The sequence below is a fragment of the Mercenaria mercenaria genome, chromosome 2 (assembly GCF_021730395.1).
Source record: "Mercenaria mercenaria strain notata chromosome 2, MADL_Memer_1, whole genome shotgun sequence".
NCBI lineage: Eukaryota > Metazoa > Mollusca > Bivalvia > Venerida > Veneridae > Mercenaria > Mercenaria mercenaria.
In genome coordinates, this window is record NC_069362.1 from 84300492 (window position 1) to 84324420 (window position 23929).

Below are 23929 nucleotides of genomic sequence, written 5' to 3' on the forward strand. Positions count from 1 at the left end.
TAAACATTACAAGTAAACTGAACTAAACTTCAAATAAATATATAAACTTTACTAATTCAGATTATAAATTCAACTTTTAATTTACTAAATTTATATTTTCAAGTACCAAATAAACAAGTATAATTAGCTATTTAATATGAAGGTCTGTTAGAGTTTGTCAGGATTTTATACCTGTAGTCTGGATTGATTCCACTATCACTGCTATTGGAGGATGTGTTTGATTCTTGACGAGCCATCAGTCTTTTCTGCAGACTGCGAAACTTGATCACACAAGAGTTCGATTTCTTCTGAGCTGTGATATACAGTGATTGTCCCAAGTTTGGCATCTTCATGGCAGTTTTTAGGTGGTCTATCGCCTGTTGACAGAACCCTAGAGCACTGCCGTATTGTTCCGAAGTCTCGGCAAGGACACAGCTATCCATAAAGTCTTCTGCCTTCTGGCACAGGGCTATAAACTGCTCGTTACCTGCAGAAAAAAATGTCTTACAGATTTTTTTCAAATTAACAATAAAAAAAACACAGACAAGAACTATATAATTTCTTCTCTCTCTTTTTTAAATCAATGGGATTTAATGAGGCTGGCAAACTATTATTTGTATAAACTTGAATAATTGTGGCAATAATACTTAATAACAAAATCGTTTAAATTCAGCCTTAAAGGTAATGTATGAGCAAGTACCTTCACGAAATGAAGACGGGAGCTTGCTGACTGGCTGGCTGACTGTATCGGGAACATTCTGTGGCATACCTGAAATTTGTTACAAGTTCATTAAAATCAATCAGTTTCATTAAAACATATCACCAAAGAACTTGTTTTTTTCTTTTTAATTTTGCCTTTCTTTAATAGCCAAGACTCAATTATGGTAATTTAAACATTTCGACTTTCTATAATATCTTCAGTTTTCCATGGAAACCAAATATTAGTCAAACTATACACATTCTTACCATATGCATCACTAAGGTAAATGTATGGCGTGACAATCTCCTTGGAATAGAGATTCACCCTAGTCATTGTGACTTTCGTATAAACACAATAACAATCCCAAAATAACAAATGCCACAACAATCACTAAATAACTATCAATTGTATTCCTTGTTACATTATCTCCCTGTTGTTTGAAATTTATTCTTCTTTTAAGTCGCCTTTACAGCTTCTTATTCAATGTATAGACACATTTCATGAAATATTGCCAGATCGCATGATCACAACATTCAACGAAATAAGAATCAGTCCAGATAATCTTGATCGGACAAACCAAAAACATATTTAAACAAATTGCTACTAAGTAGTTGCTAATTATTAAGGTATTGTACGACTTGATAAGTTTCACGCCTCCATGTACATTCCTCGTGTTCACATGCATTATGGGACACAACAGAGACGGTAGAAAAAATGCAACCTATGACCTTGAAGACAATGGTACGTAAGAAAATAAGAACAATAGAGTAAGCTAGCATGATCAATGATTATTACAAATATAAGAGAATTAACATTTATGTATGATTATGCAAATGTTTATGTATAATTATAGACTGATTGCGTATTATTACACAGATGTTACAGTTTGGCGTGGTTCTTTGTCTTGTCTAAACAATAAAATGCAATAAATGAACTGCATGATTTAGTATAAGCATGGTATGCAGATTTGTTTTAGAGCTGAAACAGCTTATACATTATTCAAATACAAACATTGATCATTTTGACTTGTTTCCACCGAAGTCACATATCCTGTATGACTCGAGGTCAAGAACTTATTATTTCAAACTAATGGTCAACAAATTGTAAAATAAGTTTTTAAGTTAACTGTATTAACAAAATTTGGCAACAACTACAATAATTTTATAGAATACCCTTTTTCATAATTTCTGATAGTGTTTGTTATTTTTCATTAAAGATAAATATCTATTTCACCTTGGCCAGGTATACTGGTTAGTATATACAAACAGGACTCATTTAAGCATAAAATAATAATGTAATATAAGGTATAAATCCCTACACCTCAGGTGACACTTGGGACATTTTATAACCACAACTATTTCTATCATGACTATTAAACACTGATCATCCTTAATATTCAATAGCATGATAATAATGTTACCCTAAATATACCAGGTTGTGCCAACAATATACCTGTAAATATTGTAAAATTATTTCAATGAATGAAATGGGCAGATTAATTCCTTTAACTGATACTATAAATTTTTGTGTTAGTGCAAAATCGTTTTATCTCTTTATCAATTTATATGCCCTTACAACAGCTTTTGGCCATAGTATTTCAAAATGCTTCATGCTATTCAATTCTTAAACAGGTGAAATTAAAATTTTTAAACTGAAACATATCTTTCAAAAGATGATCCATCCCAAATTTTTTAAAATATTCAGCTATGCAGTCATGTTTAGGAGATGGCCAATCAGTAACATAGCTAAAACATTATAGAAGATAGTTTCAACAAATTGATGACACTTCTGATTTTTTGTAATAAACTCAATCATTATTTTTCAACTTTTCCACAGCTATTAGTTTCAGATAATTAGCTGTAAGATAATTATTCATTATGTTTCGTCTGAAAGGAAAAAATCCTGGTCTAGTTGATTTAATTTCCCTCATTTTCTTAATGAAGTAAAAGAGAAAAAAAACTATCCTTTAGAATAATCTAAAACTGGAAATCATTAACATACCTTTATCATTATTTCTTTCTGAAATATGCGGCCCTTGACTTTGTTGCAGAGGCCCTTGACCTTGGTGTGGATGACCTTGAGGAAGTTTAGGGGGCACTTGGGGTGGAAGACCTGCTTTACTCCTGCCACTCAAAGCGTCTATTAGGTGTTGATCTCTCTCAGCTTTTGGTAATGTCATGATATCCTTCGAACCTGACTTTGGGTAGTTTGGATTCATCTGCTGGCAATGTCCAACAGTCTGATTCTGTCCATAATACTCATTTGAATTCATTACTAATGATTTGAGATCCTTTTCTTGTGTGTATTCAAGGCCATTCATCCCTGAACCATTGTCCATAAGTTTTCTCATGTTTTCTGCAATGTTCTGCTGATTGATTGTCTTAGGTGGAATCATACTGCGAGATAGAAAATACTGTTCATACGGATTCATGGTGATACTACCGGTAGAGCTTGAACTGTTTCTGTCACTGCTGGCATACCCCGAATCTTTGTGGGAATCCAGGGAGGCAGCATCAAAAGGAATTTCTGTCGACAGGTTATCCTTAGGGGTCACGCCACGCCCTCTGTTATAGGTATCAGACTCTATACTGCTTGTACTGGCTTGGCTCACACAGGAACCTGACCGTTGCAGCTTCTGTGCACTGAGAACACTTTCAACCATCCTCGGGTCTATGTAGTACCTCTCTTCTGAATATCCCTCATCTCCTTGCTTCTTGTCTGGAACAGGAGGAGGTTTGTCTGAATTTGAATTCTTAGAACTTTTATCTTTCTTACTCTTTGTTTTCTTTTCGTCTTTCTTTTGTTTACTTTCATCTTTCTTTTTATCATCCTTGTCCTTTTTCTTACTTTTAGTTTTTTGTTCTTTAGGTTTATCTGTGAGAGTGTCCTGACTGGCAGTTGACATCTGCCTGGTGTGTGAATCAATCTCTGAGACTGGGCATTCAACAACAGTTCCTGAACTCAAAATACTGCTGCTTGAACTCTGACGAGAATGCATGTCATTTTCGACAATATTCTGGTATGTGAGACAGTTTTGGTAGCCTGCATGTACAGGATGGTTAGAGTGAATGGTGTATGGTGGTGGAGGGCCTTCATATGAATATTGCTGATGCGGAGCTGCCATTTGCTGAGATCCTGCTCGGGGTTGAGTATGTGACATCGATGTTAATGATGAAGATGATGATGACGATGGCATTGATGAATTACTATTGCTGTTTGGTAAATTGCCCGATTTCTTACTCCTTGGAAGTGTTGCCAGCCCAGACTGAACTGGTGTATGTGCACGTGTTACAGAATCCTTATTGTCGTACAGTGGAGCACTGGTTGGGAGAGGTTTAACCACTTTATGAGAACTGTTACTTCTGTCTGTCATGTTAGACATATTCTCCTCTACACTCTGAGATCTAGTTTGCACATTTTTAGGTTTCACTGGAAGTGCTGGTTTACTATTAGAGACATGGGGCCCATTTGTTGTTTCACTGATTGAAGAGTTCATATCAGATTCAGAAGACTGTGACGATCTTCTTGAACCATCAACGTGATACCGAATAACATCACCTGCAACTTTCCCTTTCCCTTTTTTGAAACTGTCTTTTCTTTGTTGTTCAGCTGTCCGAGAGAAATTCTGAGTCAAAGGAAGTTTATGTGGATCACTGACATTTATTGCAGGTCTCCGATACTGATCACTGTTTGACAAAGTGTAATTGTAACTATCAGAATCCTCAGGTCCATCAGGAATGTCGGCAAGGTAACCAACAGAATTCTGCTTCACATACCCAGGTCTTGGGTCACACTGACTTATATCTTTCTGAGAATTCATTATCTTGTTATTGTTATGAGGCACAGCATATATCGCTTCTTCTTTATTTTTCTGTCTAGTCACTGCCAACATAAAACTTGACTGACGACGATTCTCAAAACTTGATGTCCTTTCAAGTGGCTCTTTCTCTGACTGGTTGCTATCTGTTCTGTTAAAACCTGGAGTTCCAGATCTTCTTGAATTCTGAGAATCAGTCTGGGCTTTTTCAGGTAAATTTGGTTGTCCTTTGTTATCTTCCTGACCTGTTGATGAATCAACAAAATTGATATATTTATGTGTCAATAACTTTAAAATGATAAAACATCACATTCACAGGTGTTGAGCTCTGTCATTTATCTCCACAAAACAATATTATACTCACAGCTATATCACACCTGAAGTGTGAAACAGATTGTAGATAGTCTGACAGCAAAGCAGTATGATAGTCATTAACTAGTCACATCAAACAAGATTTATAGTCAATCATGAAACACACAACAAAGAACAAATGATTCTGTTTGTTCAATACCTAAAATGACTTGTAATGACAAATGATACACTTTTATGTATAAAATAATTTACAGTTCAATATCGATTGTGTAGGAGTTCTATAAAATGAGATATGTTTTACATAGTGAATTTATCACTTGCAACTTCCTACATATGAATTTCAAAATGTTGAGTAATCTTATAAATAAACTAAACTCACCTTTTCCTGGTGTCATAGAGTATCCAGGGGCCATAACCCTTGTACTTGGTGCAGTCTCAGTAGGAACAGGCTGAGCATTCTGGTTTGTGTAAATTAACAGAAGAGGCTGGTATCTACTTTTAACAATACGTTCTACAACTTGCTCCCATCTTTTTCCAACCTGAAAGTACACAAGGTAATTCATAAATTACCACAGTTTAAATCAAGTTTTTTTTTGCAAGAACTGAAGTTGATTTATATGATTTCTACTGCTAAGTTCTGTGACATATATCCTTTGTTCCATATCAGATGTTCATGGCACAAACGATTTTATTATCAAATCTTTATTCCCACTTATTTCTTACACCAGACAACATTTCAAAAGCTGCTTAAACAGATATATGTGTACCTAAGAAGGTTTTAAAATATACCTAATAGATAGCAAGTGAATTAATTAAAATTCCTCTCTTCCCACCAACAATGATAAATACCATAAAATGACAACAATGGGATGGGTGACATGCCTATGTAAAATATGTCACATTTATGTTACTATAATCTGTTTACTACACACTTAGTCTGTACTATGATGATACATTGAAATTAGTTTTCTCCGTGAAGGTAAATAAAATACAGGTGTTCTTATTGTAAATGTATTGTACAGATGATAACAGAAAAATGTCCAAATTTGGCTTAATTTGTTACTAATATCATGTTGTAATAGCTGTAATAGCAGATCAAATGCATTCATTATCTGCAAGGTGATACATGTTGAAATAAAGTCAAATTCAGTCAAAAATAGTACTTAATAAAGTTAATATTTCCTATTTTTCGCCACTTTAATTGACACAAAACTCTAACTCTCTTAATGTTATTCAAAAGGCATTTTTAAATGATATTTAATTAAATACCAATTTAAAATGATTTCATTCTATATGTTACATTTGATCAAAATAAAGGCGAACACGAAACTGGAGATTTTAGTTGCACAGATTTTTAATAATCTTATACAAATAAAATGGCTGCTTCAATTTATTGGCCACCTGGAGCTATTCTAGACACAGATAGTCGGCTATAAAATATTTATTTTATTTACCTATATGTAAAGTTATTTATGATGGTTGGTTTTGCTAGATAAATGCATGACATATGGGGCACTTGACCATAATAATTTATATTGCTTTTTGCTTTATGCAAAAATATAAAATCTGAATATACCAGTGTATTGGCATATAATGAAGGGATTTAAAGTTCAACAGTTTTATTTTATCTATGGGGAGTGCTAAATCTCATTTTCTACTCATTTTTATCATAATACATAATTTTATCTAAATTCCTAAATCTTGCGCTATCAAAATGTAAATTTAATGAATAGTAAACAGTTTTAATCTTTCACACATGTAAGAATTAGCCAGAGGTGGGCAGTTTTTGCTATCATATATGTAAATACAGCTTTTGAAATCCATAATATCTGTATAAATTCAATTTGTACAGTGAATGAAGCAAGTGAGCTTGTATTTTATCTTTCTGCTCGAGTAGAGATCTGTACTTGGCCTTGTAGTACAAACTCCATTTTCTTATTGCTCTTCACAAGCACTGGAGCGAGAAGCTGATTTGTTTGCAAGATTTTGACTAGTGACAATTTACTGTTTTTCTTGTTTTATACAGGTAGCGCAATAATGGAGGATGCTGCGACCATGTAGTTTATGGCTGTCTCCAACTTTAATTTCAGTTCATAGCCCGACTTTTATGACACGTGTCACACGGCCCTAATGACTTGCCCCGGGGATCTCAGCGGTTTGGCATAATGCCAGTTTACAACAGGTATAGTGTTACAGTACACACTGATTTACGGTACACGATACACGAGGAAACCAACAGTTATAATGCTATCAAAGGAGTTATTGTTCAGTTTGTTCAGCAACGTATTTGTTATGGCGGTTTTGACCAAAGTACAGCATAAAAACCACAGAAAGCTTCAACAATTAATACTCAGTAATATTCTGCACAACAAGTTATATATATGAACTACCAGTAAACAAAAATGTTTGGTTCATTACATTTTCAATCCTTTTTTAAATGATCTGCCAGAACACTGACAGCTATCAAATTTCACTAAAACATCCCTTGATTAAATATACATAAATTAAAGATAAAGCAAAAAAGAAATTAGCATAAAACCTCCCTTGTATGTACTTATATCTCTTGATATGTGTATATCTTAAACTTAGAGACACATATCCCAGTGTAAGCAAGTACAGTTCAAAGTTGAGACCTGTACATTGAACTCACTATCAAATTTGATACAGTAAGGTGTATATTTATAAAGACTTTAAGATGGTTAGTTAAAGAAGCAATTCTATCAATCTTGTTTTCATAGAAATATTAAAAGTTCCTCATTATGAATCCAGAATGTTTTTAATTAACCTAAGACACATACAACAATGCAGTTTATATAAAAAAATTATTGGATGGTCAGTCATTGAAAACAATAAATTCATAGGTTGTTCAACACACTTCCTTCGAAAAAGTAAACCTTAAAAACAAAACTCACCAACAGTATAAATCCAGAGAAACTGAGACTAGCTGTTTAAGAAAAGCCCCTGAACATGTAGCATAAGTCTGCAAAAAAAAGCCCCTAAAACCTGCTGCACCAAAATGAAACTGGAGGTGCTTTCTGAAAGAGCCAATCCTTTCTCTTGTATTAATCTACTTTCCTGCTTTTGGAGCTAAACTTCCGGCCATCATAAAACCAGCTACACTGATTGGATTGACAAAAGCTTCAATGGGATTTAATCTTGTCAATTCTATTTTGTGGTTTAACATGACCCATAATATTAGAGCATATTTCCTTTCTTCAATTTTGTTTCGCTCCCGATTTCATTTATCTCGTCAAGACGACCTGTCATCATTTCCTGTCATAATTGTACAGTGAGGCACTTTTAGAACTGACAAGATAAAAACGTTTCTTCATAAGGAAAACTCCAGTATCTTGCTGCGCAATTCATATTTCACTTTTACATAAATTAAATTTATATTATAATCAATTCTTCACTCTTTTTTTCTCACCATTGATTTAAGTAAGTGAATATGTTCAAAAGGTATTTATCTGATTATATGTACTGTAATCTGAGGGTTAACATAGACATGGGAACAGAATTAAGTCATCCTTCGTGGACAAATTGGAGCCTTGACGATATTGTGGTTTTTATTTTCATAGCTTTGAATCTAAAGATGTCAATCTACATGGCTGTATGAAGTCTTAAACCTTTTAATTACATGCAGTGGGTGGTCAATAGCGGTCAAATTATGGACATTGCTCACTTCACTGACCGTAAAACTGCATGAAGCCGTATGACACTCACTTAAAAATTCATCTTTCTATTTATCTGTAAAAAATAATTTTATCCAATGTAAGGGTTATAAATGGTCAATGAAAGGTTCAGGTGTCATATCTTTTTTTCAGCAAATTAAATTTCACAGGTGTGTCTGTTATCAATATCAGATACAGATATCAGGGTTTCGATGACACGCACACTTTTCTAATTTCCTATATCGGCAAGTTCGGATTAATTTTAAATCGCCTAAATTTTAAGCAAAAAAGAAGAGTGAGATAGCATTATTTTTAAAACATGTCCCAACACAATCTATCAATAAAGTACATAAAGCCTTCAAAATATATAACCTTTTCTGTTATCAAACGTAATTCTGTGAGTTGTTTTGACTGACAATTGTAGAAAATCTAGTCCATGGGTTTTAACCAGAAGTCGTTTAGGAACTTATCACTGAGTTACTGGGTCTAGGTACTAGTTTATGTGGTATACGAGCAAAGAAATTTGGTGCAGAATTTACAGAGGAGTTTCAAAACAAATCTCTTAATCCGTTGTACTCAAAGGCCCCTTAGTATTGATCGATGTTCAAAATATGAAACTTTACCTAACATATATTTAAAGAAATAGAATATATACCAAGATGAAATTTCATGAAAATAGCTTGACCTTGCTGTATAAAAGCCACTGAGGCGGACACTGATGTTTTGTACTTACTTGTCTGACTGTAGCATCATCAAAATAAACCCATTCTTGCAGTTTAGTGTGGAAGATGAAAGTGGAATAGTGTTTCCCATAGTAACATACTACTGATGTCAGGTGTAATCGTGGCAACTGGCTTGCATCATTACACATTACTGAGTGGAACATCTGCAAAATGGAAGTTATCATTTTTAAAAAAATTTGGCAAGATTATTTGGATTTATTTTCATATTTTGTAATTTAAACAAACATAACATTAAATTTTGCAAACTAAGGAAACATTAGCATGTTCATTTTGTTTATGACCTTCAAATACAGCTAGTGTGCATGTCAAGTGTCAAAAACTACCTAATTGTTGTTTATAATTAAAAGATTAGAATATTATTGCACTTAAATACATGCAATCAAAATGGCTGTGGTCAAATTATCCAAAATTTCACTTTTTTCTTCAATGTCTTTGTTTGATCTTGATCTGAATTATTTTGGTCGAAGTGGTGCATTTACGAAAAAAGTTCTATTCCAGGGTTATGTTATAAGGCTTTCACATTTCCTTTTGTTCGCGAGGATGTCATTTATGTGACAGCGTGAAAATGCCATTAGGCAACTGGAGTACTTAAAGCGTGTGTCAAATTATATAGGTGCGTATATCACAAAACATCTTGGACTGTCCATGTTAAAATGATGTAAATGTTATGATTCTTGTAAAGAGATAATTCATCACAGCCTCAATTGGAAATATGATCATATCGCGTGTCTGAAAGTCAGTAAAGTGGAAAAAACATTTATAGCTTTAATGGCTACCTATCCAATCTAAAGAGGCAATTTTGTATCATTTAACATAACTTTAAACATATTTTTGTGATCATCTTCATAAATTGCATTCCTCCAAACCATAAGTTACAGAAATTCAACAAATGTAATAGGAATTTAAAGTGAAAGAACACATCAAATGGTCCACAGAAGTACAGTTGGATATAAATTTCAAATCTCATGTTTTCACTAAAAAGTTACTGCCATGTTATATATAGTATAATACACTGATAGGTTCAGATACCAATTAACAATATTACACAAATTGTAATGATGAGTCAATATGGGAAAGACAGTGTTTGACCAACTATGATGACCACAGGCATTGCGACACTGCCAAGATATTTATGAAACAATTTAAAATCACTTATACTGTGACAAGGTGATCTCTGCTAATTAGTCCCTTGATACCTGTATCAATAATCTGTTTTAATATTTAACACCATATTACATGTATATCTAAAGTGGACATCAAACCTTTCCTTATCAGACATATAGACAATTCATTTACTGTCAATAATAAATGATGCCAAACCCTCAAAGGAATATACCCACACTTGATTCTGTCCCATATACCCAGGAGACAGACCAATAGCCTGAAGCCGTCTCATACTCACTGACACGCTAATCACCTTTTCAATTTAATAACCATACCTGATATATACAACATTATTTTCCTGATGTATAATGAACACCAAAGTCTCCTTATGATTTCAACAAACTTACCAAATATGTTCTTAATTCATATCATATTTAAATGCATTATTTAAAGTGTATTGACCCCTCTAGACTGTAACATTTTAAATGTTCTGTATTTTATTGACAGAGGCAGTACTTACATCTGGGTAAAGTATTGTTGTGCCAATCGTTCTTGTCACCTCGGCGGCAAGTTCAGGATCTGCCTTGTCTGATCCCCATACAAGACCTATACTCACTGAAATAATGAATTATCAACATGCTCAGTCACAAGCAATAGCAACACTGATGTAAGATAATCTGATCATTTAGATCTCAATAAGAAATAAACACAAACTTCTGTCTCACTTACAATCTCTACAATGTTTCCAAACTTCTCCAGTGTTATAACAGTTGTATAATGCGATGAAGAGTAAAATATTCAACCAATAATTTTACTTACCAACATCAGGTATGTTTAGAAGTGTTCTTCTTATCTGTACTCTTTTACCACAGTTACCCTGAAAATAGTGTACATATTTCAATAAAAGATAACTGTCGGACTTTACTTGCACGTCTTGCAGTATATTAAAAGAGAAATGTGAGCAAATTAGCACAAGAAACTTATATTTTGTTAAAAACATTAAGGAAATGAAATAAGAAAATTTTAAATACTGATAAGGGATCTCTTTGTTTACTTACTGGACAATCTCTGATGTCCCCTACAGCTCCAGCATTTCTGAGGAGAAGCCCAAACCTACTGGGGTGCAATATGTCCCCACTCTCCTGCATTGTCCTAGACTGTGACCTGTAATACAAGGTCATAAATGGTTACATACCTAAACATAACTTTACTTCCTACATATGTAACTTTTCAATATATAAAGTAGCAGTTTTATGGTGAAATAAAAACAGGTTACTTATAATGCCAAATGCTGCACTATGCTCCCACTACAAGAAATACGTGACATTTCCTGTTAACTGTCAAAGTGACAAGTTGTACTTCTTCCGTTTATCTAGTTAAGTTTATAAGGTATACTTATTTATTTTCGCGCAAATGTGATGAAAGCTTTAAGCTTATTTGAACCACCCTCGAATCTGTTTCCTGGAAAAGCCAGTACTAAGGTGATATGAGAAGGCACGGTTGTGAGTTCAGTGGGGCTCAAACCCACAAGCCCCAGGTTGCGCAGCTGATGCCTTAACCTCAAGACAACAGCGTTCATTTGAAAATGGATGGTATGATATTTGCTAATGCTAGACATCTTTTCAACAATATCTATGATTCCCAGTTTCTAATGTCTTTGATTCATTAAACAACAATATATTACTCACTTAGATCAAACAGAGTAACTGTAATGAAGTCACTTTGAGGAGACATATATAATTATTATTTTTTCTCCGTTATTACTTTGGGACCATAAAAAACCAAGAGCACAATTTATTCGTTCCGCTGAAGTTTTAAATAGCTCGGCCATGAATAGCCAATGAGCATGACGGCAATTAATGTGACAACTATTATATTCTTTATAATATTCATAGCTTTTTCATAGATTATTTGATATATTTCTTGCATAAATTAACCTTTGACTATCCACAAATTAATCTATGATACACGTGAGCTCAGTTGCATAATGATGAATAAATTACGAACAACCTTGATAACTCCCGCCAAAACTTGTTGCGCCTAGAGAGACTAATATGTTATTAGCAAAACCTGCGGCTAAATACGGTGAAACTAGGCATAAAAAATAACTGTTCCGCACAGTGATAAAATACTTCAGGTACGAATATATACTTTATCATGTCATGTGGTATGTTAAATACAAATATACATGATGATAAAAACCATTTAACAAGCAATTGCTATCTGATCAACAGAGTTTGAACAATTTATATATACCAAATGACCTACATGTACATTGTTTGATAAATCCAAAATCTTTTTAAAACAAGAGGGCCATGAAGGCCCTGTATCGCTCACCTGACCTATTGACCTAATATCATCAAGATCAACATTCTGACCAAGTTTCATTAAGATATGGTCATAAATGTAGCCTCTAAAGTGTTAACTAGCTTTTCCTTTGATTTGACCCGGTGACCTAGTTTTTGCCCCCACATGACCCAGATTCGAAGTTGACCTAAAGATCATCAAGATTAACATTCTGATTAAGTTTCATGAAGATACAGTCATAAATCTGGCCTCTAGAGTCTTAACAAGCTTTTCCTTTGATTTGACCTAGTGACCTAGTTTTTTAACACACCTGACCCAGATTTAAACTTGACCTATAGATCATCAAGATTAACATTCTGACCAAGTTTCATTAAGATATGGTCATAAATGTGGCCTCTAAAGTGTTAACTAACTATTCCTTTTATTTGACCCCCGTGACCTAGTTTTTGACCCGACATGACCCAGATTCGAACTTGACCTAAAGACCATCAAGTTTAACATTCTGACTAAGTTTCATGAAGATATAGTCAAAAATGTGGCCTCTAGAGTGTTAACAAGCTTTTCCTTTGATATGACCTAGTGACCTAGTTTTTGACTCCATCTGACCCAGATTTAAACTTGACCTAAAGATTATCAAGATTAACATTCTGACCAAGTTTCATTAAGATATGGTCATAAACGTGGCCTCTACAGTGTTAATTAGCTTTTCCTTTGATTTGACCCGGTGACCTAGTTTTTGACCCGACATGACCCAGATTCAAAATTGCCCTAAAGATCATCAAGTTTAACATTCTGACTAAGTTTCATGAAGATATAGTCATAAATGTGGCCTCTAGAGTGTTAACAAGCTTTTCCTTTGATATGACCTAGTGACCTAGTTTTTGACCCCACCTAACCCAGATTTGAACTTGAGCTATAGATCATCAAGATTTGACCAAGTTTCATTAAGGTATGGTCATAAATGTGGCCTCTAGTGTAAACTAGCTTTTCATTTGATTTGGCTTGGTGACCTAGTTTTTTATCCTACATGACCCAGATTCAAACTGGACCTTAAGATCATCAATATTAACAATCTGACCAAGTTTCATGAAGATACAGTCATAAATGCGGCTTCAACAGTGTTAACAAGCTTTTCCTTTGATTTGACCTGGTGACCTAGTTTATGATCCCAGATAACCAAATATCGAACTCGTCCAAGATTTTATTAAGGGTAACATTCTGACCAAGTTTCATTAAGATTGGGCCAAAAATGTGACCTCTAGAGTGTTAACAAGCTTTTTCTTTGATTTGACCTGGTGACCTAGTTTTTGACCCCAGATGACCCAATATCGAACTCGTCCAAGATTTTATTGAGGGTAACATCCTGACCAAGTTTCATTAAGATTGGGCCAAAATTGTGACCTCTAGAGTGTTAACAAGCTTTTCCTTTGATTTGACCTGATGACCTAGTTTTTGACCCCAGATGACTTAATATCGAACTCATCCAAGATTTTATTGAGGGTAACATTCTGACCAAGTTTCATTAAGATTGGGCCAAAAATGTGACCTCTAGAGTGTTAACAAGCTTTTCCTTTGATTTGACCTGATGACCTAGTTTTTGATCCCAGATGACCCAATATCGAACTCGTCCAAGATTTTATTGAGGGTAACATTCTGACCAAGTTTCATTAAGATTGGGTCAAAAATGTGACCTCTAGAGTGTTAACAGTCAAATTGTTGACGACGGATGGACGGACGGACGGACGACGGACGACGACGGACGCCGGACACAGGGTGATCACTAAAGCTCACCTTTGAGCACTTCGTGCTCAGGTGAGCTGAAAAAGCAATACATTTTTATATGCAACTGATAACACTCAAGATATCCATTTTGAAGAGAACAGGAGCTAAATGCAAGTTCTAAGATGTATAAAGTGATATACTTACACTAAGGCATTAGCAGAGATGTAGTGTACCATTTCATAAAACTTTAATGGCTCCGATGTAGCCCCACATGGACATACCAGCTGAAACAAACAGAATAAATTGTTAAAACTTTAAGTTATACATTACATTCCCCCCTTCATGCCTCCCAAAATTGCAGCTAATATACTTTTGCTGCTGGTTTAGGTTTGACCAGTTCCAGCATTATGCTAGAATGAATTTTAGTAAAAGAACCAACTTAAATGTTCTACAAATGGTCTACAAGCCGCTCCTGATGGGACTGACAGTGAAAAACTGTGACAGCTTAACATGCGCATGTCCCTCTTTTCTCTGACCTACTTGTTAGGAGATATCTTAATTTGTTTGTTTTGTTTGGTACAAATATGTCTTTGTACAAGATGTTACACATATTAATATTAACTCAAGTAAAAATCCTTAAGAGACAAAAACGCACATAAATGTTTAGCAGCTAAACATTATACAGTTTTTATAGGTGTTTTGTGACATGATTAAGTATTTAAAACCATTTTGTGACAAATCTTAAGCTGTATATACTTCTAAAATGCACGCACAGGTAAAAAAAATTGTTTAGACAATGTATAAATCCTCACATGCCAAAAATAAAAACAAAGCTTTTTTTCAAGAAAAAGTTTAATACAAAAAAGTAACCTTTCATAAAATTTTTAACGATCTTTAAAAACCTCAAGCAGACAAGAAGTTCCTATAAAATTTTGTTGAAGGCATTGATGAAAAGAAGTTGGAAGCAAGAGAAGACAAGGGTCTAGATTTACAAGATGTTCAATAAGAAACAAAGCTCACTTGCAACTGGAAACAATCAATCATTATCACCTGAATCACTAACTGGGTTGTCCTTACACAAAACACCTTTCTCCAATTACTGTCATTTGTAAACATCTTGACAAAAAATGTAGACCAACATTCCATAAGGAAAAGGTACTTTTTGTAACTTTTGTAGCAAATGCGAAACTAAACACCCTTTTTTCATAATCAATAGTGTATCAGTTGGGACATTATTCAGAATTTTGTTTTCGAAATCATCATTGTGGTTTAAGCTCAAATAGTACTATTGTTATCAGATTTTAGGGTAGTTTTTCAACAGGTATTATCTTTTAACTATATATCTAGTTTGTATGTCTATTTGGTATAAGACCTTCCAATATTAATACCTCAAAATGGCTATACCATGTAAATATATCAATACATGATGTCAGAAAATTTCTCTAGCCAGTCCCATAAATTTCTAAACTCTCAAGTGCTAATTTCTTGCTAAAATCTCTATAATCACATGATGACCATATATAGGCATGTACTTAGTATTATTTACCTATGTGGTTTCAATCTCAAAGGTGTTATTGACGGAGAAAACAGTCAACAATTAGAATATTTGTTCTAACAGTTTCTTGTATATATATCATACAGAATAAATAAATATTACGTACTCTAACAAAGACGATTTTGTATGGACCTAATAATGACATGTCTTTGAACACAAAAATGAGCAAACAAAATATCCCGATTGATGTAAGTCAGCCTAAGCTTATAAGGCTTGAGAGTGGACTGAAGTGTAAGCATTTATAGGGTGCAGTAACGTATAGCACTTGTTCTCACAATGACAATCACAGTAAGGTTTTGCTTTTGAACATTCAAGGACAAAAAGTATTAGGAAAAAATGTATGCAACAAACATATTGCATCTGCCATACTGGCAACTTTTTACAACAGCTGTATTGCTTGTGCCTGCCAAGTCAGTGAAGTTTATAAAAAAAGAGCACCGCCTTGCGGGTGCTGACGCTCATCTGATTTTTTTTGTATAATAGAAATATTGTCCTACCCATGATTTTCTAAGTCTAAAAAGGGCCATCACTCTTGCAAAAAGCAGGATAGAGTTATGTTTCTTAATGTACAGTGTCCACTTATGATGGTGAAAAACTGTTGCAAGTTTTAAAGCAGTAGCTTTGATAGTTTATGAGAAAAGTTGACTTAAACATAATATTCAACCAAGAAAATGATTTTTCTAAGTCCAAAAGGGGCAATAATTATTGCAAAAAGCAGGATGGAGTTATGTTGCTTGCTGTACAGGAGTTATGATGGTGAACAAGAGTTGCAAGTTTAAAAGCATAGCTTTGATAGTTTAAGAAGAAAAGTTGCCTAACATATAACTTAACCAAGAAATCTGATATTTTTCTAAGTCCAAAAGGGGCCATAAATCTTGCAAAAGCGGATGGAGTATGTTCTTGCTGTACAGGGTCAGCTTATGATGGTGAACAAGTGTTGCAAGTTTTAAAGGAATAGCTTTGATAGTTAGGAAAAAGCTGACCTAAACAAAACTTAACCAAAAACTGATTTTCAAAGTCAAAGGGCAATAATTCTTGCAAAAAGCAAGATGGAGTTTGTTTCTTGATGTACAGTCTGCTTATATGGTGAACAAGTATTCCAAGTTTCAAAGCAAAACTTGATAGTTTAGGAGAAAGTTGACCTAAACATAAAACTTAACCAAAAAATCTGATATTTTCTAAGTACAAAAGAGGCCATAAATCTTGCAAAAAGCAAGATGGAGTTATGTTTCTTGCTATACAGGGTCAGCTTATGATGGTGAACAAGTATTCCAAGTTTCAAAGCAATAGCTTTGATAGTTTAGGAGAAAAGCTGACCTAAACATAAAACTTAACCAGGCAACGCCGACGCAGACGCCGACGCCGACGCCGACAACCGCTCAAGTGATGACAATAACTCATCATTTTTTTTCAAAAAATCAGATGAGCTAAAAAACCTGTCCTCTGCTTTAATGTAATAGTATCTTTGATGGCTTAGAGCAAAACAGACAATTAACATTATAGACAAAGACGGCACATAGCCTTTTTTTGCTCCATGCTCTTGATTTATATTAATATTATTCTTTAATAGCAGAACATATCATTAAATCATTACCTCAAAACATTGCACAAATTTATGCACATAAAACAGTATCATAAAAGACAACATGCTTTGCCAGCAGTTTGTTGTCCAGCATGATAAGTTTGTTATGACATGGTATATCAAACAAAACTTCCATGTTTGGAGTTAATACAATAAATCTAGAATGGCTTACAAAACATATCTTTTTGTTGTCACACATTCACATTTAAAGCTGTCTGGCATTAAACAAGAATGAATGTGTTTTGGACAATATTACTGTGTGTTGCATGAACTGAATTGCAGTGCAATAAAATTCTCCTTAAACTGTAATTGGTCTTGTGGCCTTAATTGAAGGTTACATTACATAAAAGGCTAATGTTTCGGCTCAAGCAATTGAACAATGAATCAAGTTATATACTTGTTTATTTGTTTCTCGACTTATGCATGATGACAGTTGGTCTATTGAGGCATAAAATCCCAATCTGTAGCATCTAACAAAGGCCGGTAGTTTATCAAAAAAAAAAAAGTCTGACATTTTATATTTATTGGTTTTAAATTTACATATAACTGGTCCCGATTGTGTGCTTAGCTCCGTTGGACATTAAGCTAATTTTAATGCTTAAATTTTTTTTAAATTTCAACAATTTTAATTGAACAGTCATGTTTTTCTATGACACTAGTACATCTTTCAAGTATAGCCCAACAATATTAGCTAAAAGACGTAACAGGGTGGTCTATGTCTGGAATCATTGTCGATTGTAATGTTATCTAGCAAACTGTATAGGTAGAAGCAGCCATGACGTTTTGATCTTTAATGCAACCGTTTAAAACTGAGTTTAAAAAAAAAGCGAAAACATAATTTTTGTATCTTTCTATGTTAAAACAGTTATTATTATTAATAGAATACCTGATCAAAAACTGTCATGGCAAATTTTTGATGTGAAATACAGTGTGGGGCATTGCATGCATCCTCGTTGTAACTGTTGGCGATGTGGTAGTGGATACGATTCAAAATATTCTCCTGAAATATTTAAAATGATCAATAGGATTCAAATAGTATAATATTGTTTAAATGTGAAATTCTTGACTTCATTTTCAATAGTTAATATTTCACAATAAGGAATGTAAAGAATTTTTTCATGCCGATGTTAATAGCAAGAACTAACTATTTAATCATTAGTCATAATAGTTCTATAGTCTGGTCTTAACTACTCAGCTGCATAATACATGTATCGGTAGATCTTTGACTTTACAAAATTGTACCTCATGATGTGAAAGTACTATCTATACCATTCTTACTTAACCTTTAGCCTGCTGGCGGCAAGTGGTTCTGCCTTTGCGACCAGTGCAGACCAAGATCAGCCTGCACATCCGTGCAGTCTGATCATGGTCTGCACTGTTCGCTATTCAGTCAGTAAATTTTCAGTGAATACCCCCTTGAATGATAAGTGCTACTGCCCAAATTGAATGATGGACCAGTCTATTTTAGAAATTTAGCGTGCTAAGGGTTAACAAAGGATAACTTGCATGCTCTACAGATACTGGACATATTTAAAGGGTAAACTTACGAAACATTCCGCTGCATCATCCATATGACCTAGCTGAAATCTTTCTTGTTTTGCGAAAGTGTTAGCTAGTGCCTTCCTCAGGGCACTAGGTTGAAGAGAAGCCTGATCACTGTACTGAAACTGGGTAAATATCACCTGGAAATATAGTCATTCCAATACATAAGTAAAATAGTGCATTCTTTGCAAAATGTATATTCTATTGGTTAAACTTTACATAACAATCAGTTAATCTTAAAACAGTGTTTGGTCAATTATATTAGTTCAGCACCACTACTACATACATATACAAGCAATGTTTTTCTTTAATTCTGGAATGTGTAAGGTCATGCAGCGACACCTCTATGCAAGATTTAATGAAGGCACAAGGGCTTATCCTCTTGTACTAAGGGAAGACACCATTATGACCAGAGTGTTTAAGCCCACTGCTACCGCCCCCGAAAATTATAAAATTTACTGAAAATGGAAGTTCTACTTTTTCCAAAATAGCTGTAACCTTTAAGGTTTTTCTATGAACAGTTTTATCTGTCTCTTCCGTGTTATGAGAGGCCGCATCCTGATTCACATCTGATACCGAAACATCACTATCATATTTTTCCTCATATTTTTTTTTAACCTTTCAAACCATTGTTCTTCAACAAAATGCCCAGGTGTGTGAAATATGACTATACTAAATTAGGTATCAGTTAAAAGTCATTGTCATATACAGCGCCATCAAGTATCTCTTCTAGTTGTCCTATCTGCTATCAATCGGATATTGACCTATATACTTGTATGGGAATACATTACAAAATTGGCTCATTATTTACTTAAATTCTCCCCAGAGCAGTTATTTTTCAAATCATCCTACAAAGTCGTAATTGATTTTATTCAATTTCATGTCCACTTTTCAATATATGGATATCTTTTGTATATTTCAAGTGCTTCAACTGCTAATTTCCCATGAAAACTGAACGACTTCAAATCTGTGAAAATTTAAAATAAGCCTTTAAAAACTTTTCCCAGGTGCAAAAGATCAAAGTAAAATGTGTCTTTTGCAACTAGGAGCTAGCACCAATATGCAAATTTTCACACTGGACGTAGCATTGTGGGAGTTCAATAGGTGCGCCGTGTAAGTTTCAATATAGACGGAACTACTTTTATGGTTGTGAGAAGACCACAATGACTTGACAAATAGCGCAGACCTTGATTCCAAATATTTATAGACTGCTAAATGAAAATGAACACAAAGGTTTACAAGTCAATATTTTCTCTGTGGTACTATAAAATAAACAACTTTAATAGCAATTAATAGGTATCATAAACAAATGTCAATGTTCAACTATAAACTTATTTAAAAAGGCACAAATTTATAAAGAAATGCATCCGGTAATGAAAATCATACTTTACCAACCAAAAAAGATTGAGAAGACAGAAAAAGATCATGAACATTATCTTGATGTTGAGCTCCCATTATCTTGTGTCAAAAAGTTAATTAATTCTGAATTATACTAGGATATTTGATTTATAGATCTCTTTTACAAATATTGGTATATCAGTTTTTTAGCTGCTGAAGACTTTATTTTGTTCTAGACTGATACTGATCAATGACAGTTTATGGATCATTAAGACAGAGATCTGAGGTCTGGCTCTTTAGCAGATTTCTCCAGGTAGTATTACCTTGAAAGTCTGCTATGCAGATGCTCTGTCATTAACATTCAAAATGATCATGTTCTCTTGAATCCAGTCTGTTAATATCCCACCCCTAACAGACAGAACACCTGAAAATCACAGCAGTCCACCAACAGATCAATTTCATGCTGTCAGGGCCCTCATTCCAGGTACAATTTGGATTCGCTTTTGTCACCAATACCAGGTAAAACTGGAAATTTGATCCTAGCTTTTGATAGCAGAATAATGACCAAGAACCAATCAACAACAAGGATTTTAGATGAAAATCAATAAGTCTTCCTCCCCCTAATCAATTCTCCTCATCCTTTTTATTATTATACGGTTTTTCACAGGTGAAACATGGGTCATCTCATAGCGGTCATCTTCGTTTTTCAATAAGGGCTTTTTCTACTAGCCAATGACTCACAAAATGCTAATGTTACTTCTCTCTTTTTTGAAAATTATATTATTTAAAACTATAAAAAATTCTTTTCCGTTATTATATATGCTTTATTTTAATTTAATCAAGCTACTTATCTAATCAAAACATGTCATATTTTGATTCTGACATTAATTTAGTTTTGTATATTTTTCTTGTTTTTTTTCCTTATTGGCTTGAGGCTTTTTAATATCAATCAGACTGATGTATCAAAACACAAATATTTACAAATTGTACCATGCTATTATTCAGTGTTAGGTCATCCAACTTCATGCAGTTATCAAACATCTAATCATGTACATGTCATTTTCAAATAAAATTTGAAACCCTGAAGGCAACATTTTCTACTTAAATCATAATTCAACTAAATAAACAACTAAATATGCCAAACAGGAAAGTCTGAGTTTGCATGTTTAGTTCTGAGGAAATGTAAGATACCAATTTTCAAAAGGCCGATATCAATAAATCATAATTTCTTCTTTCGTCATACCTTTTGTGGTAAAATATAATATTCAGAGCAAGAAAAAACTGAAAAAACTTATTACCATACCAGTCAAATTCAAGCGCTTCAAACACAAATCGCTTGCAGGCAAGTAACTGGGTGATCTATATCAAATGGAGCAAAATGTATGTTTTTTTATGTACATCAAACTGAATAATTCATTTGTAATATACCAGGATCAATCACCTCCTTACCAGTTTGTTTGATTGATTTGGTTTTAATGGGATGTTTCGGAACATTTACTGGTATGCCTGTTTGATAAATATGGAAAGAAGAGATGGTACAGGTCCATATTTGTTATATGAACACTAATGCTACCCAGACTTGTAACTATAGAAACCTTTGCATAGAAGCAACAAGCCAAGTCGGAGTTTAACCAACAATTTCTAATTCTTTAACCTTTAGCATGCTAGATAAATTGTCGTCTGCTGGAAATGTCGTCTGTTAAAATTGAAAAGTTCATTCAATTTGCTCCAAAATTGGAAAAAAATATTGTCAGAGTAGCAAACAGGTTGGAACCTGATCAGACGCCGATTTAATCGGCGTCTGATCTGGTTCCAAGCTGTTTGCAAAGGCTGTTAAATTCGCCTGCAGCAGGCTAAGGGTTAAACACAAATCAACTGTTACCTGTCATAAGACTACAGAAGACTTCTTTTAGATAAAACTGTTTAATGCATGAGGCAGGACTACTTACCTTGAGTGCACAGAAGATACAGGAATGGCCCATGCAAAGATGTCCCGAAAGTCTTCTGTAACTACGTCTGAACACATCAATATGCCAGAAAACCTGCAAATAGACCAAACATGTTCATGCATTACCATTTTGCACTTTTCTACATTTTAAATCTGTTACTTTATGTTCTATCTAGCTTATGTGAAAACAGAACGTAAGATGGCAGAATTGTTGTTTTCCTCATAATTTTATTTGGAACAATCTCAGTACTTAACAGTATTTTTTCTTGTCTTGCATTGTAAACTTATGATATATGGGGTTCATTGGGACTCAAAGAACTTTTAATATTTTATCACAAAGTTGAAAATTGTGTCTGGAAATGTTCTAATAAGGGTCATTATCACTGATGGTGAGAATGATTTGTGTCTCCTGACATGTACACTGATCCCTATCAACAGTAACACACTACAGGACACCCCCTCGGGCAGTGTGAAATGTACGCAAATTGTTGCAAGCATTAACAAAAATATTTCAAATATTACATAATGACTTAGGTATGTTTAGAATGAGACAGACTGTTGGCATTTTCTTATCACTCTTAAAAATATCTCCAGCATTACCATTCTAAGCAACAGAAATTACAGCAAGAGTTATTGTTCATATCTGCTTTAAAATACATGTACTATAAGCCACAGAGACATCATAAATCTTGGTTCTTATAATTATTGTGTAATCTATAACATTTGTAATCCTAAAAAAAACCCAGGTAATTAGTAATTTTGATTGAAAGATATTATGTAACTCAAATGACCTATGAAAATGAATACAGAACTCTCAGTATTTAATGAAAGGCTAAGCACTGTTTAGGTTTTCAAAGCAAAATAATCCCGAACTAATTAAAGGCATGTCAACATACAAATTACTACTCAGGTGTGCATGAAGCAGACTTAAGCTTCCGCAAATCCTCTCATGCATTGTACATGCATCAGCTTAGAAAGGAACTGATGTCCGGTTTCCATAGTAACCAATCAATATATCAGTTTCCACTAAGTCTTAAATTGTGCTATTGTCAACACACCTTGATTTGTTGCTTAAAATGCATCATGCAGTGACATGCTCAAGATGCATGCCGTCAATAAAGTACAGTTTAAATAAGCATCAATATTAGATGAGAGAACATTATAAATTGTTCAAAGTAGTGTGTCTATGATCCTGCAACTTGACACTGTAATATGAAACAGCATTTCCAGCTCCTGTATTAAGCTAAACCAAGAGTCAGGCTTAATACAACTTGATCATGATCGATCCTCAATTATTTGTTATCTACCTTAAATATAGAAGAAAATTCTTGGAAAGAGCTCACTTTGATAGTTTGTTATATTGCCCTGAATTTCCATATAAATCCTCTGTATATAAGAGTGATAAAATCAAGGTAAAATCTATTAATACAAATAAATTATTCATGGTCATCTTTTCACAATCTTGCATGATGTTGATCATTACCATGCTGTCAGGTCATACCTGTAAGGCCAGCAGGTAAGTCCTCTGTATTTCATGTCAAGGGCACCTTGTTTTTGATTATATCAATTAATAAGCAGTTTAATCATTTTTCAAGTTTTTAATACAACA

At 33.9% G+C, this 23929-nt stretch overlaps 1 protein-coding gene across 7 annotated transcripts in view; it reads right to left on the reverse strand.

The window, feature by feature from the left end:
* LOC123564454 (uncharacterized) overlaps window positions 1-23929 on the reverse strand; it is a 48171-nt gene that overhangs the window by 7327 nt on the left and 16915 nt on the right. For all 7 annotated transcript variants that reach the window (XM_053537077.1, XM_053537076.1, XM_045358064.2 and 4 more), the window contains exons 3-14: window positions 22322-22414; window positions 19040-19174; window positions 18379-18492; window positions 14560-14639; window positions 11385-11490; window positions 11146-11203; window positions 10847-10941; window positions 9213-9365; window positions 5188-5347; window positions 2681-4741; window positions 680-748; window positions 172-466 (exon numbers count right to left, since the gene is read on the reverse strand). In XM_053537077.1, the coding sequence (XP_053393052.1) occupies window positions 172-466; window positions 680-748; window positions 2681-4741; window positions 5188-5347; window positions 9213-9365; window positions 10847-10941; window positions 11146-11203; window positions 11385-11490; window positions 14560-14639; window positions 18379-18492; window positions 19040-19174; window positions 22322-22414 (3419 nt within the window). The remainder of the gene's footprint in view (window positions 1-171; window positions 467-679; window positions 749-2680; window positions 4742-5187; window positions 5348-9212; window positions 9366-10846; window positions 10942-11145; window positions 11204-11384; window positions 11491-14559; window positions 14640-18378; window positions 18493-19039; window positions 19175-22321; window positions 22415-23929) is intronic.